The 23006-nt window shown below is 44.6% G+C and overlaps 1 protein-coding gene across 1 annotated transcript; it reads left to right on the forward strand.

Annotated features, from left to right (window-relative positions):
* Nucleotides 1–18516: 18516 nt before the first annotated feature.
* LOC138387109 (small ribosomal subunit protein uS13-like) lies at nt 18517–18987 on the forward strand. Its single transcript, XM_069474006.1, has one exon. It carries the CDS (start codon nt 18529–18531, stop codon nt 18985–18987), a length of 459 nt encoding a protein of 152 aa, XP_069330107.1. The 5' UTR covers nt 18517–18528.
* Nucleotides 18988–23006: the final 4019 nt, after the last annotated feature.

Here is a 23006-nt window from a genome sequence, read left to right on the forward strand (position 1 = left end):
CCCTTTCTCCATCACATGTTCCAAGGACTGCTGCTAATTTATCTGTGAATGCAAATTAATTTAATTTGTATGTAAATATAAATTTGGCCAGAGCAAACCAGAGGGCCCCACCTCAGTGAAGAGTCTGCCTGCCGCTCACCCCAGAATCCTGTGTGCTCAGTCTCCTGTGACCCCCTTCTTCTTGCCATCTAGTCCCCATGTGGGGGGAGGGTGGTGACACAGCTACTCCGGCCTGTCCACGGGGGACCCTCCTGGACGACCCAGGCCACGGGGCTGCTACAGGCCCACCTGGGCCTGGCTTCTCACAAATGCTTTTCACCTTTCCACCAACTGCTTCGTCACCTTTCTGGGTCAGGCTGAAAAGGTAAAACCATATTTCAGGGCTACAAAGTCCCATTTCTGAGGGGAATATCTTAAAAGTCTTTTTTTATGCCTTGAGGAACTTATCCAAATATAAACCCTTCAACGAATCCCTGACAACGCTTAGATGCAATGTGTAATTAATAGTGCCACTGAATGAATTGTAAAACTTGGTTGTGAAATCCTTGAAACCTCCCTAATATCTATCTCATTGGCATAAAATATTCAACTCTAAAGGTCTACGTTATAAAAATTGAATTTGTAAACTCATAGGTGCATTAACTTTAATATGAGTTAGAAAGCTTTTTCATACAGCTGTCTGGTCTGGTTGGGAAAAACATTCACTTCTACAAATATTTTTGGCATCTTTTTATCTTTCTTTCAGTGACCACTGTCCTTACCTGGAAACAGGCACGAATCCAGGCCCCGGCTCCTCTCTGTGTAGACTCTGTCCCTTCATGATGCCCAAAGCAGGCTGTGTGTCCCAAAGACGGCCACAGAAATATCTGCTCCCACGTGTACTCCTGCAACATGGCCTGGCCACTTCTCCCCTCGAGAGGTGAGGTCTGGGTCTCCTCCCCTGGAACAGTTCCTTTTTGCCTAGAACATTTCTGGTTTCAGCAAGGAGAATCCTGCAAACCAGCAAAGAGTCCCAGGCAAACTGGGATAGCTGGTCACTGGCTGCAGTTCTGGGTGGCTTCAGGTTTGCTTTAACCAACAGAGCACGCTGAGAGACACTGCGATCTCCAGAGTGGGTCACAGAAGCCTGGATGAGGTTTCCTCCATGTTCTTCTGTGTGTTAATCATGGTTTTTGTCTTCTGTATCTTGTAATGTTTTGACAGCTTAAAAACCCGGCTGGCCTGGGAGAGACTGTCCCTCCAGGGACTAGTCAATTCTTAGAGCCACCTGAGGGTGGGCTGGGAGCCTGCCTTTCACAAGCAAACCAACCAATTCCACGTCTACATCTCAGGGACCCCCTTCATCTAACTCTCACACACCAAGAGTGTGCCCAAATCGCCCCTGGGCCAGGTACCAGGCAACTAGAGACCACCCCTACAGCCCAAACCCACAGAAATTGCTCGATCCGGCCCATTCTGAAGTGTTTCCCCTGCTCTGCCCGGCTGTCCCACGAGAGCCCCAAGAAAGGCTCTGGCCTCGGCTTGGGCTTTGCTCCTGCTTCTGCTACCACACCTCGGCCTGGCACTCAGCTCGGGCCTGCTGCGAGCAATGGAGATCGGACCAGAGCAAGGCTTCGGGCATCTGGAAAAGCCCGTTCTGCTGACATCATCCAGGGGTTTTTAAACTGTGCTTTTTTAGGAACTAGAGGTTCTCCCAGCACTCAGGACCACACGCATAGAAAGTGGAGGGGAAACGCCCGCCCCCACCACCCTCCAACCAGAACAGCCGTTGTTTTCATGTTTTGGTTATTTGACTTCTGAGAAAAAAATTTCCCATGAACAAAGAGATTCTCTGGGTTCTGAGCATTCTTTAGCTTCAACAAACCTGGAACACTCCCCAGTTAAAGAAAGAAAAGATGAGTAAACTGAGGCCCAGTGAGGGGAGGTCCCAGACCGAGGCGTGAGCCCAAGAGAGCGTGTCCACGAGCTAGTCTGGTCCCCTCACAGTGTTGGCTAGCTCAGGCCCGGGTGACACATTTTATCCCACGGATCAAGAGAAGAAACAAGCTTCCTTTAACATTTATGCTTTGTTCCTGCGTTCTAAATTTAGCCCTTTCGGCTGGCAACTAAACTGCATTAGGCGGTCTCCAGGCAATACACCTGTGCCTGTCATCACAGCTTCATCTCCATGGTTTCGGTTCCTTCCCACTTTTGGAACCAATTTCATTATCCTGTCTGAGTGACTTTACTGGTGAGCCGAAAGACAACCGTGATATTTACACTTAAATTCACAGCACTCACAGCACTCGGGATCTAATTTAATTATCTCCTTGTATATTGTTTATCCCAAACAAGAGGGGGCCTATTTACAGGAGATCAGCACAGATTGCTTAATACACGGTGCTAGGCTTTTTCCAAGATAAGACACCGTGTTTCAAGCGCATCGTAGTACAGCTGTTGTATCCATCAGTATAGGGGTACCCCAAATACTTAAAACTGTTAGATTGCGCAGGTCCCTGAAAGCGTACCACAACTTTGTGTTGAAAGCCGGTTATGTCCTAAGCGGGATCTATAAGAAGATGAAAACAGTACAGTGTTTGGCACAGAAATACTCAAATATTAAACATAATCTACCCTTTTGCTACATCTCTGGGTCCTCCTTTCAAACAGCTGTTGTTTCTCTGTCACCTAGTGTGATGTTCTCAGAGACAACAGCGGTTTCTTTGTCACCTTCAACTTGCCATGGGAGATAGGAAGCCAGTGAGGAAGGGAAGGATGCGACTGGAAAAACAGAACACAGAACGCCGTCCTGAGACAGAAACAGGCCTGGCTGCCAGGAATCTTCACGCGCATCAGCTGGACATGCAGCCTCCTCTCTGCCCAGGATTCTAGATCCTCATCCAGAAACCACCATACCTCACTCAGGGCCTGGGAATTTTGTGATGCATTTATTAGTCAATATTTGTATGCAGACAAGTCCCCACAAAAAACACTCCCCAGAGCCTTGGACCCTGGAGTAGTTCTCTGTGGTGGTCAGGCCACCAAGTGGAGGCGAAGTCAGGCTCGCTGCCTTTATGCTGTTAGGTGAGGCACTGGCCGGTCCTCACTGCCTCCCTCTCATAGCTGACGTTCCACACTTTCTGTCAGTGGCAACAGCAGGCCAAGCGTCAGCCCACCAGAGTGCCTTCAGCTATTTTGTCCCTTCATCCTTATTTTATTTTATTTTATTTATTTTATTTTCTTGAGACAGAGTCTCACTCTGTTACCCGAGTTAGAGTGCTGTGGCGTCAGCCTAGCTCACAGCAACCTCAAACTCCTGGGCTCAAGCCATCCTTCTGCCTCAGCCTCCTGAGTAGAGACTACAGGCATGTACCACCATGCCCGGCTAATTTTTTTCTCTATATATTTTTAGCTGTCCAGATAATTTCTTTCTATTTTTAGTAGAGATAGGGTCTCACTCTTGCTCATGCTGGTCTCGAACTCCTGAGCTCAAACGATCCACCCACCTCAGCCTCTCAGAGTGCTAGGATTACAGGCGTGAGCCACTGCACCCAGCCCCTTAATCCTTATTTTAAATTTGTACAATTTCATATCTTTATAGAGCAGACATTTAAATTGCAACCTGAAAATTATGTCGGTTTTAAATTTTAACTTGTTTTTATCAAGTCTTTAGGTATCATGGGGAAATTCAGCCTTTGGTCTTGTTAACTGGAATTCGTTGTGATTCCACAATTTACTTATTTGTCCCCAGATCCTTTTATCTTTTTCTTTTTCTTTTTTTTTTTCTCTCTCTCTCTTTATCAGGGCATCTCCCAGGACTAGCATTGCAAAGATTCAGGAATCATGTGTTAGGAATCACTGGTTCCAAACAAAGTCCTCAAATCGCGGTTCCTCCACAACCTATCAGAACCTTCCTAGTTCAGACTTTTGCTCTCTTTCAACCCCAGCCTCCCTTGACCAATGTCTTTTCTAATGTCTTGGCATACATTTAGCCTGAATTTACGACTTCCGGAGGCACTCTCCAGCTCCCAGGGGTGCTGGACTTGTCAGCTCAGCAATATTCTTACTTCCATTAAGACAAGGATCACTTTGCCTTGCATTCAGATCACCAATAAATATCAGTTAATTGATTGATCCTATGAGGTCTCTGCACTTAAGGTAAAAAATATGAAAAAACTTGATTTATGTGTCATATGATCACCGTGCCTTATTGTTCCAGTTGTTTCTAAGATTTTCGCTATGCTGACTCCAATTTTATCACCATCCAGTTGAAGCAGTGAACTTGGCCTCTGATCTAGCTATGGAGGCAATTTCAATATTGCAGCCAGAGGTCCTCAAGACCTGCATCTCTGCTTTAAACACCATGACAACACCATATCACCCAACTGAGAGTGCGATGCTGATGTTCAACCACTCATTGGGGATTTTGCCTTCCACTGCCCTTCCTTCCACTGACCTGCTATTTATCTTTCATATGTTGTTGTTACATCCTCTGACGCTGGTCTCTTCTCCTTAGTTAAATGGTAGATTTCTTGAGGCAATGCCGTAAACCTAGCCCAAAGCCCAGCACTAAGTAGGTCTTCAGCAAAGAGTGGTCAACAGAGATGTGATTCACAGTATTTGGATTTAAAAGGCATCATAGTGAAACCAATGCTGAACCCCCACCCCCACACCCCACCCCCTGCAAAAAACACTAAACCTTCTTGACCTTCTTCACACCATGTGACATGTCAGGAAGAAGAGATAAACCAGGAATTCCAGACCCAGCCCTACTCCGTGGCTCACTATGATGAATAACCGTATCCTGAAGCCTGCCTTTGATTCTTAAGCTTATCACAGGACAAACAGGGGTCTACAAATCAAGGAAAAAGGAACTCAAGAGCCAGGAAAGGACTGTAATGGTTATCTTGAGAAGTTCATCTCCCGCAGGTGTTATAACTTATCTCATTAAACAAGATGACATATATAAAGTGCTTAGCACTGTGTCTAGTAAACAATTAGTTCTGAGAAGTGGAGGAGCTTGAGCAACTGCCCAGGGTCACAGTGCTGGCTGGCATCGGAGGCAGGAACAAGCTCTTGTTCTCTGGACTCTGGGCCACTGTTTTCTTAAGCTTCTCCACAGAAGCTGTCCTTAATTTGAAGCAACATCTCCTGCTTTGTCACTGTCACCCCTGGAGCATCCTCATTACCATCATGACGTCACCAGCTGGGAAGAAGCAATAATTCTATAAAGACCACTGGATTTAGACACAAAACTCATTCCATGCTCAGCTTTTTTTTCTTTAAATTTCCTTTCGAAAACACATACCTGCTATTTACTATCATTCAGCATAGTTGTCTGCTTTAAAAACAAAAAAAAAGTTCATCCTTTGCAATCCCACTTACCAAAACAGGTACTGTTACTTCAAAATAATTTTTTTAAAAAGATTAATGTTAATAAACATGTTGCACAGACATGAAAAAAAATAAAAAAATAAAAGGCAGCACTAAATCAAAATTTTGTTCCTACAAACAGCAGGTATCCAGAGTCAGTGATGTTTATTTCTGTTGAAGCCTCAGATTTTAAAAGACAAAACTAAACCACATTTTCTCCTTGACACACCAGTCATCCATTCCACTGAAGTTTATTTCTGTGTGCAGAGCCTCCCGCTTGTGCCTGGCATGCCACGCTCCCTGAGCTGCACGCACACTGGGGAGATGTAGGTCACCGCTCACAGTAGAAGTAGAAAAATGAGTTAACAGGTTGGCATAATCAAGAAATATGACCCTAAAAAGCCACTAATGAGAAGTACTCTAAAAACCATTATCTGGAAAAACGATAAACAATATTTTATGCTACAGTGATTCAGGAAAACGAGTGTCACCTCCATGGGAACATTGTCCTCAATTGCTGAAGCCATCACATTCCAAAAGCATGTCCCTGTCAGGTTGCACTTGGGAGCAGCCTGTCCCACTGAACCACTGTCAGACCCTCTGGAGGGTCGCATATGCCTGATCTATAACACAGCAGGGTTTTATGTTTGGCCCCTTCCAGACGGTCACTCTTGATTTGGCACATCTGGTGAACTGGTGAAGAGGAAATTGATCTGCAAGACAGGGGAGGCCCACGCAGGATTTTGCAAACTTTTCAGATGATGGACAGAAGAATATACCACCCCACAACAAGCCGCTTTGGTTTATACCAAAGTCAGGATTATTTTGAGCTGAAGGTAATTGAGGAAAAGTGGGAACAGGAAGAGCTCTCTGCCCTCCCCTTCTTTGCCTCAAAGCAGGGTGTAAACCTGTACCGGGAGGGCAGAAGTTAATACAGGAAACAGCCTGCAGTGTAGGCAGGCACCAGAGGAACCTGCCTCCCAAGCCTTCCTAACCAGCCCTCGTCACCCCCGTTAGCTTCCCCATCTATTTGCCTTCCCACAATCTGACACCTGTGAGAGCTCACAGTCCTTTTCCTTTATCTTGTCACTTCCCACAGATTTACTTTTCTTTGTTAAAATGCTCCTCTGAGTTACTCATCTCTGGTGCTCCATGTGTGATCACTGTGCACTCGTTAATGAACTTAGGTTTGTTTTCCTCTTGCTAATTTGTCTGTGTTCGGTCTAATTTGACTGCCAATGAACCTAAAGTGGGTAAAGGGAAAAAAAGGCTTTCTCCTCCCATACACAGGGAGGTCCTGACAAGGGGCTGGGGAGCAGTGCTATTTCTGGCTCGGATGCCAGGCCCACCCAGCCCTTTGGACCTCCTGATGTATGTGGAGAGAAAATGTGACTCTAGTTTTAATCTTTTGTTTAAGCCAACAGACCGGAAAAAAATTTAAGCTAAAATCTCAGCCAAATAATAGTATTTGGAAATTACTATAAAAATATATTTCTCTGTATTTAAATTGAATTTAAATTGAAATTGAGTTTACACTTGTATTTAATCTGACCAATTTTTAGAATATATTTTATTTATGCATGTAGTGGACCAAATGGTGATCTCCAAAAAGTTATGTCCATGTCCTATCCCCAGGAACCTGTCTGTGGATGTGACCTTATTGGGGAAAGGGTCTTTGCAGATATGATGAAGGATCCTGAGACAAGATCACGCTGGATTATGTGGGTGGGCCCTCAATCTACTGAAGAGGTCCTTATAAGAGATGGAAGAGGAAGAGGCACAGACAGAGAGGAGGCAGAGATTGTAACAGACCCCTAGATAATCCTCTCCCCTAACTAGCTGACCTTTTGTGTTGATTCTCAGAAACGGTGGGTTTTCTGCAAGACAGACGAGCTGAGATTCTGAAGGCCCTGGGGCAGACTCCCTGACAACTCACCATCCCCAGCAACCTGCCCCAATGCATGTGGCCCTTTGTTAGTTACACCACGACCTGCGTCAAGACTCACAGCCCCTCCTTTAAAAGCCCATGATCTCCCCTAGTCACAGAGACAGACTGGATTTGAGGCAGCTTCGCCTGTTCTCTGGCAGAACGTCTGTTGTATTTAAAAATTCCCCTCTTCCTTGGTAATCCTGGTTGTCTCAATAATTGGATCTTTGTGCAGTGAGCAACTGGACCTAGAATGAAAGCCCCTGGCAGTTTCTACAAGATTAGAGTGATGCAGCCACAGGGGAGACTTGGGGCCACCAGAAGTGGGAGGAGACAAGGAAGGGCCCTCAGAGGGAGTGCAGCCCTGCCCACACCTTGACCTCAGACCTCCGGCCTCCACGACTGGGGGAGAGTAAGGCTCTGCTGTTCTGAGCCACAAGCATGCAGCACTTTGTCACAGTGGCTGCAGGAAACTAATACAACCTATAAGAATTTTTAATTTGGGATAGGGACAGGAAGAGATAGCAGCAAAGTTTTATGGCTTTGGGGTTTTGTCTTGCTTTCCGAGGTAGTTTTCTAAAAACCTCCATGGACGTTTGAAGAGAAGGTGAAGCCTTTTTTCTTTGGCCACGAGGTGGGGCCACACCCATGGCATCAGGTTCCTCCTGCCGTTCCTCAGCGCCTGGCTCTGGCCGGCTCTATGCTGGGCAAGCGAATGTGAGTTGAGTCTGCAGGACGGTCTCTGGTCACGTCTCCCAGAACTCCCTGCAGGGTTCACTTTGTGGTTTTGTTGCATTTTGAAATTCTCACGAGGGATTGTCTCCTTCACTTTACAACAGACTCACCTTTGCTTCTCTCATTTCTTTTTTCTTGCTTGCTTCTCCCACCTCTTTTCTGGTGACTATTTATTTTTGAAGACAGTCAACTCTGTCTGTGTCACTGTTCTGTGTCCAGCCAGGGAAAATTAAGCCTGAGTGCAGGGGTTTCTCTCTTTTTGGAGAGGAGGGACTTCTACTCCAGAGGGACATTACTGCGTGTGTGGGGTAGGGAAGTGGCAGGAGGTATTGGTGAGGGTTTTCAGAGCTCAAAGATTCTTCTTTTCCCTAAGTGCTCTTAGAAGGATAAGAACTAAGTCTGCCGATCTGCCTCTGGGTGGGACTTTTCTAACTCACGTTACTAAGAGATAAGCAAACGACATGTTCTAATGAGGGAGGGGTGATTGGTACAAGGGAAGAAGACCAGGGTCCTAGACTCAAAACTTGGGTCCAGTGTTCACTGTGGAACAGTGGACGAGGGGAGTTAACAAGCCTGAGGCTCAGTTTCCTTGTATGCAAAGTGGATAGCAGTGACCTCATGTGCTGGCTTTATCTGTTCTCGTGTCTGCCTCCCTGCCACCCTGGGCACCCTTTGAGCGTGGGCTGGGACTGGCCCACAGACAGGGGCTGACCAGGCATAGCCCCGTGGGGTGGCTCTGGGAATCGCTCCCGCTCCCTCTTCCCCTCTAGGAACCTGTGTGGCTCACTGGCGCAGGACAGAAACAACAGAGAGAGGGGAAGGATCAAGAGAGGGGGAAAGGCTAAGAATTGCTCCCTTAACACTCTAAATGCAAATTTTCATTCAGAAGAAGTTCTTCCCTCATTACAAGGTAGAACTTCTACAGATATGGAAATTCAACCTAATTGTTTCTTTTTTTGTCCAAATTCTACTTAAAGATTTTTTTATCTTTGTACGATGGCTGCTGTTTGATGAGAAAGCATTGGAACATGGTATGGTATGTAACTATACCCTCTCCCACTTTAGGAAAAACAACTAGTGTGCCTTGTGCTGTCTAAGTAATCTCACAGGCCTGCCTTGTCACGGCTCGCACAGCACCCAGCTCTCTGAATTTGGTGAGTTTGGGTTTGTACCCAGGTCTCTAGGATGACCTGCTGGTCCTACCCTCAACCTAGCGGTGAATGTCCATCCAGCTGCGCTATATAAACCTAACACCACGAAGCTCCTTCTGCTGTCCCAAGGGCTTGCCAGGGAGAATTCACTGTTACAGCACCTTCAGTTTATTACTACTTGAGCTTAACTTATCTGTACAAGGAGAAATATATCAAGCTAGACGTCGTCTGGAGATTTCACACATTCTCTGTAAGGCTAAAATGTTTCCAGGTGCTGACACTGTTTTTTAGATCGTTCCCTCAGACTGATACAGCAAGGGGATGATCTTTCTTTGTAGAAAAACCTTCTAAATCATTCACTGAAGGCTTTGCCATTTGCTGTCTTTTCCCTCTTTGATAAGGAAAGCTGTATTCTTTCTCTGGCTAAGGCCTCGGAGTAGCAACGTGGGTGTCTTCTGCCGGGTACCCAGCCAAAGGACAGACCCTTTCCCCAAGGCCTCCCCACCTCACCTATTACCCTCCCGTTACCCCGGTGGTTCACAAAGCTATGGCACTTGCCTCTCATTATTTTATGTGGAAAATAAAAAGATTTATTTCTGTACATCTCTCTGAGCTAAGTTTATTTCTTGGAAGGCAGGGTATGTAGTGTACATTTCTGGTTATAACAAGTAATGTTATTTCTTTTATGTCCATCTCTGTCTTAAAGTCCCCTGATACCTCCAGTCTGGGAGAATAGATGCCTAATTGCATACCTTTTATTTCAAATAACATTTGCACACGTTCTATGGGGATTTTGATATGCTCCTATTTGGGAGAAGTAAACAACAATGAAATTGACCCTAACTTTTGAAGTGCAATCCTAGAGGAAAATGCTTACCAAAACAAAACCTTTTCAATAATCATTTTTCTTTATGACCAAACAACATTAGGTAAGAACAACATTGTCTAAACATTTATTTGATGATTTAAAAGGCATCTTATCATCTCAGGACTGGGTGAGGCATAGCCACATTCCTTATCGTGGACTGAACTGCCTCAAAGTGACCAAGGCCAACATCTGGGCTCAGCCACTCAGCCACTGGTCACTGAGTTCACCAGTGTTGGGTTCCAGGGTGGTAGATTGTGTTTCCAAATATGGCTGCGGCAGCATCCCTCACTCCAGCCCTTCTGCAGCGTGACCTTGCTACCTCTCAGGCTGGTCCGGGATGGGCTTTGACCAAGAGCGTGCAGAGAAGTCACTCAGTGTGACTGGCAAGACTGGGCCGTGGGCAACCTGCAGCTCTTCTTGCCTTCACCTCCTTCACCGTCATCCACTGCCCCTCCTTCACTGTTGTCACCTCCTTCACTGTCGTCACCTCCTTCACGGTCGTCCCCTCCTTCACTGTTGTCCACTGCTCCCTTGGTAGAAGCACGGCCCTGAGCACCACAAAAAGAGCCCAGCTTCCCTGAGAAAGAGTTCACGTGGAGTGAAAGAGACATCCATCCAGCCTCCAGCTACTTCAGCCGTCCCACCCCGGGCAGTTTTGTGGGGGAAGCCATGATGGCACTGCCAGTCCCAGGGGTCCCAGCCCCCACCCATCTGCCAGCCCACACATGGAGCCCTGCCCCAACTCCTGATCTACGAATTTTGCACCACTAAAATGATGGTTGTTATCTTAAGCCACCAAGTCCCTGAGTGGTTTGTAATTCAGTGAAAGAGCCAAGGGACAGCTGGGATCTAGCCTGGCATCGAATGGCACAGGGGACCCGGGCACAGCAGAAGGTGAAGCGTGGATGGCTGGGCCATCGTACTACATGGGCACATCACTAGTCAGCACTGGGGGTGCGGGGGAGGAGGAGGACAGGAATGTACATCACAGGGCCTCAGCCACAGAGGCTGGTTTCTAAAACAGGCCGAGATTCAGCGCACTGAATCTCTGAGGTCAGAGCTACCGCCAAGTACAGATTCAATTCCACAGAGTTGGAGGAAAAGCACTTACAGATGCTGCATGGGGCCAGAATGTGTCTTAGCAACTGAATCATGATTTGTTTGCAGATGGGATCAAATGCCCAAAACAATCCAATATGTTAAATGTTTGCATAGGAATACTTGCATCAGAACTCTCTGTTTCCGCATTTGGCTCTATGGGGCTTATTTTGTTTTTTTTTTGTTTTTTGTCTTTGTGTCTGCTTTGCTATGGGCTGGGAGTCACCCATGAGTGAAGGGACAGGACAGGTGTAAATGAACGCACAGGTAGACAAGGAAGATGCTGATGATGGCATCTGCAGAGGGAAGATGACAGCTCATTTCTGGAGCACTGAATGCAGAGGGGAGAGCGTTGATGGAGGAAATAGCAAAGGAAACCACAGCCCAGAGGAAACCACAACTAGACGACCAGATGCAGTTGGTGTGGGATGAGGGGAGGGTGTAGCCATAGAGGCAACTGCTGTGCCCTGTAGAATGTGGGATGGGCCCAGGGCTCACCAGTTAGGGGCAAGAGAGCAGAAAGAGGCTGACAACTAAGCAGCGTTAAAGATCTGTGTGTGTAGAAGGGTCAACACGCCCATCCCCGGCCCATGCACAGAACTGCAAGGACCTCCAGCCAGGCACTAGCTCCAGGCAGAGAGTGACATGTGCAGTCTGGAAGGACAGGGCAGCTGCACGCCCAGGGCAAAGTCTTCCCAGTGCTGGAGTGGTTGGGGGGCAGAGCGCCCCCTTAGCATAGCCGGTTCTCTGCTCACTTCTGCCAACAGGCAATGTAGCGCCGGCAGTCCAGTTCATGGGCCAGAGTTCTAGTCAGCCCTCGTTCTTACAGAGGAAAGGACAACCAAAGCTCTCCACGGATTAGCAGAAACTTGTGCCATGAAAGAAAGCCACCAGGATTCTAAAAAGAGGAAAGGACAACCAAGGCTCTCCACGGATTAGAGGAAACTTGTGCCATGAAAGAAAGCCACCAGGATTCTAAAAAGAGAGAGAAAGACAAAGACAGAAATTTAGCCCTGGAGAAAACAGAGAGAATTCAGAGACATAAGAACATAAAACAAACAGCATGAAGGAACAAAACTTCTTTGATCGGCATCCTCAGAAAGATTTTGGGAAATTTTGCATGCACAGAGCAAGAACGTGGCATGCGAAAAATGAGCTGTGTGAGAAGAACCACAGCAAAAGCCCCTGGACATTAAGATTATGTTTCACAAAATATAAAATAATAACTACGGATGGACAATACCGTCTAGGAAATCTCGGACAACACAGAGAAGGGAAGACAGAAAATATGTCAGAAACAGTAAGAGATGCAGATGACACCCCGGAGAGGTCTAACACCTGCCTGGTAGGGACTGCAGAAAAAGAAGGAAGGAAGGGAAGACAGAGGGAAGGAAAGAAAGAGAGCATAAAACAAAGATTAGAAAATAATGTCCAATAAATAATTACTTTTTCCAAGAGCTGAGGAAAGACACAATCTTCAGCTTGAAAGAGGCATTGAGAGTATCAGTTGGTATAACCGCTTTGAAGAGCATCTTGACAATAATTCATGGAGTAAATTGTCCACGTGCGCCCTGTAATTTCCCTGTCAGATCTGTCCCCTCAGGACAGCGCTTACAGACTGGGAGCCCCTTCTGAGCCAAGAGTTGGGTGTGGACCTGCCGAGTTTAGAACCTCGGTCCTCAGGATGTCTGAGCAGGGCCAGGAGCAGCCAGACTGCCAGGGAGCAGCGCCTCCTGCTGGGAGCAGCACATCCATTCATTGAATTAACTGCATGTGCCGCTCCGTGTGGCGCCATGTCCAGGGTGCACCATGGCGTGGAAAGGCTGGGAAGCCCTTGCCTGGAGAGACACATTTATCGAAGCACAGAAGATTTAGGCAATCTACTGTAGCATTGTTTGTGGGAGCAAAATAAAAGGGAATAGCCTAAATAGCTACCCATGGGAAAGAGATTAAACAACAGTGCTTTGAAGAGCTTCCAGGTTGGTGAGCACATGGAGGTGCCTGGAGGGCGGTGTCCTGGAGGGGGTGTGGGAGCTCCGTGCGATCCCCCATCCCTTGCCCTACACATCCCTTCACCTGGCTGCTCCTGAGGTATATCTTTACAATAAACTGATAATCTAGTAAATACACTGTTTTCCTCAGTTCTGTAAGCCATTCTAGCAAATTATCAAACCCAAGGAAGGGGTTATAAGAACCCCAGATTTATACCTGTTCAGTCAGAAATACAGGTGACAACCTGGTTTGAAATTGGCATCTGAAGTTTGGGTGAGGAAACTGTTTTGTGGGACTGAGCCCTTAATCTGTGGGATTTGGTACTATGTCCAGGCAGACAGTCTCAGAACTGGGTTAAATTGTAGGACATGTAGTTGATATCTGTCAGAGAAATGAATTGAACTTGTTGTAGGGAAACACCCCACACACTTGGTCCCAGCGGTGTTTTTTAGCAGCGTTCCCCAACGTTTTTGGCACCAGGGACCAGTTTCATGGAAGACAATGTTTGCACAGGAGGGGGACGGGGGGGGGGGGGGGGGGGGGGCGCGGAGGCAGAGCTCAGGCGGCTGCAGAGATGAAGCTTCGCCGCCCCACCCCCCACCCTCGCCTCCTGCTGCGTCCCGCCCCATCCCCACCTCCAACAGGCCACGGACCAGTACCAGCCAGTCCATGGCCGGGACTCTAGACCACAGTTCTAGAATAAAGGAGAGTTGAGGAAAAAAAGTGGGCTTTTTCCTATACATTTTGTGTCAGAAAAGTGAGATTTGCTAGAATGGGCCCTGACTTGTGGAAACGTGGTTTGGAAAGAGAAAGGCTGAAAGGGTGGGAGATGAGGAGCTTTTGACCCCTGCATGGCTCCCTGGTCACCCCTGGTGTGAAACTGCAGCTGGCTGCACTCAGTGCCTGAAGGTAAAAGTTACCAATAGAATTTAGAGACGGTGGTAGACCCTGCTCCTGAAGAGGTGGCCCATTGGATACATAAGGAAACGCAAAACAATAAGAAGCTTGCTAGACATGTAATTCCTCGGTTACTGTTATATTTAATAGCTAACATGAAAATTTTTTTTAGGTTTATTTTTTATTTATTTATTTATTTATTTTATTTCATCTTATTGTTATGGGGGATACAGAATTGCAGGTTACATACATTGCCCATGTACTGCCTTTCCCCCCAAGTCAAAGCTCCAGGCGTGTCTGTTCCCCAGTTAGTGTGCGTTTCATGTTAGTTAGCTAACATGAAATTGAAAGAGAGGGCCCGGCTGGACCTTGAAGCTCGACCAGGCTCATATTTGCGTCCGTCTCAGCTTCAGTCACTAGTCTCGAAGCCACCCCAAAAGGAAAAAGCATGTGGAAATATTTAATAACAGACAGTGCATCCAAGACCTCTGCACTCCAAGAAGGCAGTCCAAGTGAAGGGACCGCAAAACTAACAAAGACTGAAACCGAAAGGGACAAAGTGAAGGAATTGTCTCACTTTGTGGATCGTGTCATCAGCTTCCTGAGGGGCCTTTACTAAGAAGGATTTTGAAGGAACTAATTTAGGGGCAGCATCTCTGGTTTTGAGTGCTGCAGAGCGGAAGAGCATCCATGGATTGATGCAGGGCCCATGGCTCGCTATGGAACAGTCGCAGATGTTTTTACCTGATCCAGACACACAGGAGACTATTCCCGAGGGAATGGCAAGCCTGGTGGACGGGGTGAAAGCCACTGTGAGGTCTGTTTGCCCTGAGAAGGGGGCTGTCTGACTCCCCCTACAAATACCCAGAAGAGCACCCAGATGAAGCAGCTGGCATGCTCTGTATGCAGACCATGGGGGACTGGCTTTACGATGACCAGGGTATTCATCTGCTGAATATGTCCATGACCCAGGCCATGGTAAATACTGTGATTAAGGGGGTCTTTGTGCATGGGTATCCCATGTGACGTTATTCCTGCAGCATCAGAGAACAATCCAAGAATTCTTATCAGATTTGCTGTCCCAGCTTTCCCATATGTATCTTACTGATACCAAGGACATTAATTTAAAAGAACATAGACAAAGACAGAAGCAAGAGTCAAAGAACTCATCAGGGTGGGAGACTTTGGAGGAAAATGGGATGAATGTGGCCAATATTGATGATGCTAAGACACAGGTGTTGATGCAACACTATCAAACGTTAGGTGAACCAATGGAACCCTCTGCTCATCTCCTTATGTCAAAGGGCTCTGCCTTATATGTTTGTTGCACTACAACAGAATACTGCAGACTGGGTAATTTATAAAGAACGAATATATATTTCTCACAGTTCTGGAGGCTGGGAAGTCCAGGGTAGAGGGGCTGCATCTTGCAAAGCCTTACTGCTGCCTCATGCCATGGCAGAAGGTGGAGTGGCAAGAGGGTGCACAGAGCGAGCAAAGGGAAGTGGGCTGGACTCATTCTTCCATAAGGAACCCACTCCCCAGGATTAACAAAACCATTCCTATGATAATAGCAGTGATCCATTCATAAGGGCAGAGCCCTCATGACCTAATCACCTCTTAAAAGTCCCTCCTCTCAACACCATCGCGTTGGGGATTGAGTTTCCAACACATGAACTTCGGAGCGGGGAGGACATTTAAACCATAGCTCTGTCAAACCAGGAATTTTTAGGAAACTCAAGAATGAAATATATCCATTCATTTCACTGCACAAATATAGATGAATATAGACTGAAATTTTTTGCTGGAATGATGGGGGCAAGCTGGTCCATGCCCCATGGAGCTTCCATTCCACAGCAGGGCCAGGTGTTGCGACAGATGACTGGAATTGAAGTAGAGAGAGCTCTGGGCACCCACCAGGAGGATCTGGCCAGCCTGGGCGTTGGGAGAGCTTACCTGATGAAGCAGTGGGCTGAAGCACTTAACAGGGCTAAGAGGTCAGGAGGGGCAAAAGAAACTTCTGAGTGAAAGAAGCTCTGAGGTATGAAGGCAGGTGAGGACTTAGCGCATAAAACAGAAATCTATGATTACAAATAGTAATGTTGTCAGACTGCTCAAGAACTACTGATGCCATTTCCACACCTTAGAAGGGATTGGTTCATAGGATCCTGGGAACAGCATACTGATTGTGGTCATCTCCACAGTAAGCAATCTGGTAGATTCCACAGTTTTACTTTCTGAAGGTTATGTTTTACCTAAGATGAGTGCTCTTTTTGCACTTGCAAAAACACAATATTCAACTGCTTTTGTATAGCCATGTAGCTTCATATAAGATAAATTTCCTATATCCCAATATATTGACTGAGTTTTGTATTGTATGGAAATATTTTTGCCCTGAGATGCTATGAATTCTTTTTTTTATCAGAATTTAGAATGTTAAACATGGGGGAGTTGGCAGCCTTTTATTGCCAAGGAAAAATTATATGATATTCCATATTTGAATGTGTTATTTCATTAGCGATGTATTGATTTTGTCTTTTGTTGTTTGCAATGGCTAATACTTCAGAGTTCATAATTACAAATTTTATTTTGAAGACTTTGTAAAAAATATAATTGTCTCTTTTAATTTATAATATTGAATTTTCAAATAAAATAAGAAAGCGAGGTGGTTGAGGTCCTGGCCAATGCAGTAAAATAAGGGGAAAAACATCTAAGGCGCATGAATAGTGAATAGATGATTGTCTTACACACAACATTCATAACAATCGACAGAAAAACTAGTCGAACTGATAGAAAAGTGTTAAGGGCCAAAAGCTTCAAGACTATTGACTGTCATAACTTTTGGCCATATAATGTTAAAAGCTGAAATTTTAACATTGTCAAAGCTATTTCTATAATATCATAATGTGAGTTTTGTGCCGAAAAATCATTAACCTGCTATCTCGATTCTGTAAAACTGCTTGCTAAATACAGTGCCCCAAGTGTGGGAATACAACACCCATGTTCTGCATGACCAAGCCCTAAACTGCCCAGATCCTGTTGCACCAGGACATGAGAGTGATGTAATGCTGCTTTTTGCCCCTGTAATCATGCTTGCTCTGCCCCAATGATTTTTCACTCACGATAAAAGCTTTCTGCTTCAAAAGTGCATTGCTAAAGGTGGCGGCGCAGGGAGTAAGTCGCTGGCCTGCTAATAAAGACTCCTAATTTGGCTCAATTCGGTCTTTAGGTGGTCATTTCTCTCGTCTCAGACCATAACAAAAAGTGCCATAAGATGGGCAGGTATAGTTCCAAGAAACAATAACCACTAGCTGTTCTATAGTCAAAGAACACCCAGTTAGAAGATGTAATGCAAAATAATCCCTACCAAAACTATAAAAATTTTACCCAACTCAATCTACAGATTTGACCAATCCTAAGCCTAATGGAACTTGAAAAGTGAAATCTAGAATTCTTATGAAAAATAAAATAAATAAAATCTGCCAAAAAAGTTTTGAAGAAGAGGAAGAATGACAACATATTGTCCTAGCACATGCCAAAGTAGCCAATGACTTTGAAATAAAATTGTGTGGCTTTGGCACTGATGAAGGCAACAAGGGGATTTAGTACATGTTAAAGGCCACAGTGCAAAAAAGTAGATAAGGAATGGATTGCTTTTTAAATTGTACTGAAACAACTATCTGTCCATGTGGAAAATCTGCAATGTTTTCCTCACGTCACACATGTTTAAGCGTTTTTGTATTGAGTTAAGGTCCTAAATGTAAAAAATAAATAATAAAAGTACTGAAACAAAGAAGGGAGTATATTTTTATAATTGTTAGATGGTACAGTATTTACTAATTAGGACATGAAGCTATAAAAGTAAATAAATTGATGGATTTGGGCCATTTTAAAATTTAAACTTCTGTATAATAAGACATCATATAAAAGTTAAGCAAACAATGCCAAAAAATTTTTTTAACATAAACAGGAAAGTACCAATACCCAATGGGGGAAAAATGCACAAAGGATGTGAGCGGACAATTTAGGTACTGAAAAATACAAATGGTCAATAAAAGATGCTCTCCCTCAGTAGTTATCAGAGAAATGTACATTAAAACAGCGAGATATCATTTAAACTAATTAAGTGGGAATAAATATTAAAGATTAGTAACATCCAGTGTAGATAAAATGCATACGTACATAGCTGCAATGGAGAGGAAAACCAGGCCCCCACACAATTTTGGTAGGAAATTGGTACAGAATTTATAGAAAAATTGTTTGGAAGCATCTGTCAAAATTTACAATGTATATGTACTTTTCGGCAGCAATTACATTTCCAAAAAGCCATCCTATACAAACACTCACACATGTGTACACAGGTATTTGTAGAAGTATTATTCATCACAATGAAAAATGGAAATCTTACATAAATAAAAACCAATTTTAAAAAACAAAAAAAAAATTTGAAAAAGAAAAACAAATACTCTTCCACAGGAGGCACACACGCCGCCGGTCGTGCTGCCACCATGTCTCTAGTGATCCCGCAGAAGTTCCAGCACATTTTGCGAGTACTCAACACCAACATCGATGGGCGGTGGAAAATAGCTTTTGCCATCACTGCCATTAAGGGTGTGGGTCGAAGATACGCTCATGTGGTGTTGAGGAACGCAGACACTGACCTCACCAAGAGGGCAGGAGAACTCACGGAGGATGAGGTGGAACGTGTGATCACCATTATGCAGAATCCACGGCAGTACAAGATCCCAGACTGGTTTTTGAACAGACAGAAGGATATAAAGGATGGAAAATATAGCCAGGTCCTGGCCAATGGTCTGGACAACAAGCTCCGTGAAGACCTGGAGAGGCTGAAGAAGATTCGGGCCCATAGAGGGCTGTGCCACTTTTGGGGCCTTCGTGTCCGAGGCCAGCACACCAAGACCACTGGCCTCCGAGGCCATACCGTGGGGGTGTCCAAGAAGAAGTAAGTCTGTAGGCCTTGTCTGTTAATAAATAGTTTATATACGTAAAAAAAAAAAAAAAAGAAAAGAAAAGAAAGGAAGAAAAAAAAACAAATAAAAATAGAAACAACCTACATATCCATCAAAAGGGAAATTTAAATAAACTATGGCACTTTCATGCTATGGAAAACTACATAGTGGTTTAAAAGAATATTAGGAATTACAACTCAGGATGGCAGACTCATCATGCTTCCCTGTCTCCCACCTCTCTGAGGCCTTCTGATAGAAAATCCAGAGGCAGAAGAGTGAATAAACCCATAATATTGAAGCAAGAATGAGTTGGTGCTGGGGTAGGAGGAGTGGTGAACAACAGATGAATTTCAGTAAACTTCTAGAAGACATCCCAGCTGACAGCACGTTCATCTAACACGTGACTACATTACGAATTAGGTGCAAGCCTGAGTAGGTAGGGTGGAGGACAGAAGCGAGGCCTGAGGCTAACTGGGGGAATTGACTGCTCAGGTTGGGTCTCTCCCTTGCTCCTGCACCCTTCTCCCCACCAAAAAAAGAAGATAATGGCATTTTCTCAATGCAAGAAATAGAAATAGATACATGGATGATAGATAGTTGTTCTCTAAAGACAATGAGTCAACTCTCCAGGACAAAGGCAGGGCTCCAAGGGTAGGAGCCCATCTTTATTACAGGGCTCCCAGGTGACATACCCTAAAGTGAAGTCCACTAGTCAGTACACTCAGTGTGTGGCTCCTTGAGCTCCAAGTCAAAGCCCACTCTGGAAAGATGGAGGCTTGGGGGACATGACCTGCTTCCAAGACAACAGAAAATAGGCCAGGCGTGATGTGGCTCATGCCTATAATCCTAGCACTCTGGGAGGCCAAGCTGGGAGGATCCATTGAGCTCAGGAGTTCAAGACCAGCCTGAGCAAGAGTGAGACCCTGTCTCTACCAAAAATAGAAAAAATTAGCTGGGCTTCATGGTGCACACCTGTAATCCCAGCTATATGGGAGGCTGAGGCAGAAGGACTGCTTGAGCCCAAGAGTTTGAAGTTGCAGTGAACTATGATCAGGCCACTGTACTCTACCTGGGGCAACAGAGGGAGAATCTGTCTCAAAAAAATAAATTAAAAACAAAAATAGGAAAAAATATTGGTGGGCTAATGAGCTCACCTTTAACAAACAACCAAGGATCACCATGCACTAAAAAAGAACCAGCAGTATAAAGGAGAAATATATATACAGTCATGCATCCTGTAACTACCGGAATATATTCTGAGAAATGCGTTGTTGTGCAAACATCATAGAGTATGCTTACACAAACCTAGACGGTATAGAGCTATACACATAGTCTGTTGCTCTTGGGCTACAAACCTGCACAGCATGTTACTGTACTGAATACCATAGGCAATTGTAACACAGTGGGAAGTGCTTGTGTATGTAAACATATATAAACATAGAACAGGGACAGTAAAAGTGTGGTATAAAAGATTAAAAATGGTATACATCTATGTAGGGCACTTACCACGAATGGAGCTTGCAAGACTGAAGTCTTTCTGGTTGAGTCAGTGAGTGGTGAGTGAATGTGAAGGCCACTGCTATAGACTTTATAAACACAGTACACTTAGGCTACACTAAATTTATTAAAAATATGTTTTCTTTCTTCAATAAAAAAAATAAACCTTAACATATTGTAACTTTTTCATTTTACAAACCTTAATTTTTTTAACTTTTTGATTCTTTTCTAATAACACTTAGCTTAAAACACAAATACATTGTATAGCTGTACAAAAATATTTTCTTTCTTTCTTTTTTTTTTTTTTTTGAGACAGAGTCTCACTCTGTCACCCAGCTAGAGTGCAGTGGCATCATCATAGCTCACAGCAACCTCAAACTCCTGGACTCATGAGATCCTCCTGCCTCAGCCTCTCCAGTAGCTGGGACTACAGGCGCGCACCACAACACAAGATAGAGTAATTTTTTCTATTTTTAGTAGAGACAGGGTGTCGCTGTTGCTCAGGCTGGTCTCGAACTCCTGAGATCAAGCAATCCTCCCGCCTCGGCCTCCCAGAGTGCTGGGATTACAGGTGTGAGCCAACGCCTGGCCGAAAATAATAAATTTTAACAATAGAAAAAAGCTTATAGAGTAAGGATATAAAGAGGGTCAGGCGAAAAATAAAAATAAAAAGAAAGAAACTACTAAAAATAGAAAGAAATTATGTGGACAGCTAAAAATATATATAGAAAAATTAGCCAGGCATGGTGGCGCATGCCTGTAGTCCCAGCTACTCAAGAGGCTGAGGCAGGAGGATCGCTTGAGCCCAGGAGTTTGAGGTTGCTGTGAGCTAGGCTGATGCCACGGCACTCTAGCCCGGGCAACAGAGCGAGACTCTGTCTCAAAAAAAGAAAAAAAATTTTATTATTTTCTATTTTTTTTTTTTACTTTTTGAGCTTTTGTTTAAAACTAACACACACACACACACACACACACACACACACATTAACCTAGGCCTACACGGGGTCAGGATCATCAATGCCACTGTCTTTCAGCCCTGCATCTTGTCCCACTGGAAGGTCTTCAGGAGCAGTGACCAGTATGGACCTGTCATCTCCTGTAATAACAATGCCTTCTTCTGAAATACCTCCTGAAGGACCTGCCCGAGGCTGTTTTACAATTACTTTTTTTTTAAGAAGTTATTTTAAACTCTAAAATAACAGTTAAAAGTATAGCATAGTAAATACATAAACCAGTAACAGTTGTTTATCATCATTATCAAGTGTTATGTACTGTACATAATTATATGTGCTACATTCTTATACAACTGGCAGCACAGTAGGTTTGTCTATACCAGAATCACCACAAACACGTGAGTGATGCGTGGCCCTGTGATGTTAGGCCAGCCACAGCTGCAACACCACTAGGCAACAGGACCACCTAAAGACCGAATTGAGCCAAATTAGGAGTCTTTATTAGCTGACCAGCGACTACTCCCTGTGCCACCACCTTTAGCAGTGAACTTTTGAAGCAGAAAGCTTTTATTGTGAGTGAAAAATCACTGGGGCAGAGCAAGCATGATTACTGGGGCAAAAAGCAGCATTACATCACTCTCATGTCCTGGTGCAACAGGATCTGGGCAGTTTAGGGCTTGGTCATGCAGAACATGGGTGTTGTATTCCCACACTTGGGGCACTGTCTTTAGCAAGCAGTTTTACAGGAATTTTTCAGCTCCATTATAATCTTACGGGACCACCATCGTATACGCCCTCTGCTGTTGACTGAAACATCCTATGTGGCATGTGACTGTATAAACAAATGGGGGAAGGAAGCAGATGAGAAAAACTGACAATTTGAGGGAACAAGGGACAAATTTACAAATCTTTAACATACTTGGAAGATTTTTTTGTTTACCATAAAATGAAGCTGGGATAAATGGGGGAGTTATTGTTTAATGGGTACAGAGTTTCATTTGTAGAGGATCAGAATATGCTACCCCAAATATGCCTGTTTGGCATAATTATTATTTTGAACTGAAGACTCAATAATTGTGAAACTGGAAATACCACAAAAGCTCCCTGCCCTTCCCATCATTTGTCAAAAACCAGGCTTAGACTTTTCTTCTTCCCAGAAGAAAGGTTTAGACTCTTAATCACTTAAGACTCTTACTAGCCCAAAGACAGCACCAGAGGGGAATCTACATAGCAAACCTTAAAAAAAAAACCAAAAAACTTTATTATTCATAGTTTCTTCCACATATTTACCTTTTGCTACCCCTAAAAGCCTAAATAAACACTTTTTCCTTTGTCTTGTCACTTCTCTACAAATGCATTATTCTTTGAGATGCTGTAGAAGCCCAGTTCTAAGCACCGTTTGTGTTACTCCTCTCTGAGTGCTCCCTTGTGCATGCACAAGGCACACAGTAATGAACTTCTGTTTGTTTTTCTTTTGTTAATCTGTCTTTTGTCATTTTAATTTCGGGGGCCCTAGCTGGAGAACCTAGCAGAGTAGAGGAGAAACTTTCCCCCTCCCTTACAGTT

This window comes from Eulemur rufifrons, chromosome 7 (assembly GCF_041146395.1).
Source record: "Eulemur rufifrons isolate Redbay chromosome 7, OSU_ERuf_1, whole genome shotgun sequence".
Classification (NCBI taxonomy): Eukaryota; Metazoa; Chordata; class Mammalia; order Primates; family Lemuridae; genus Eulemur; species Eulemur rufifrons.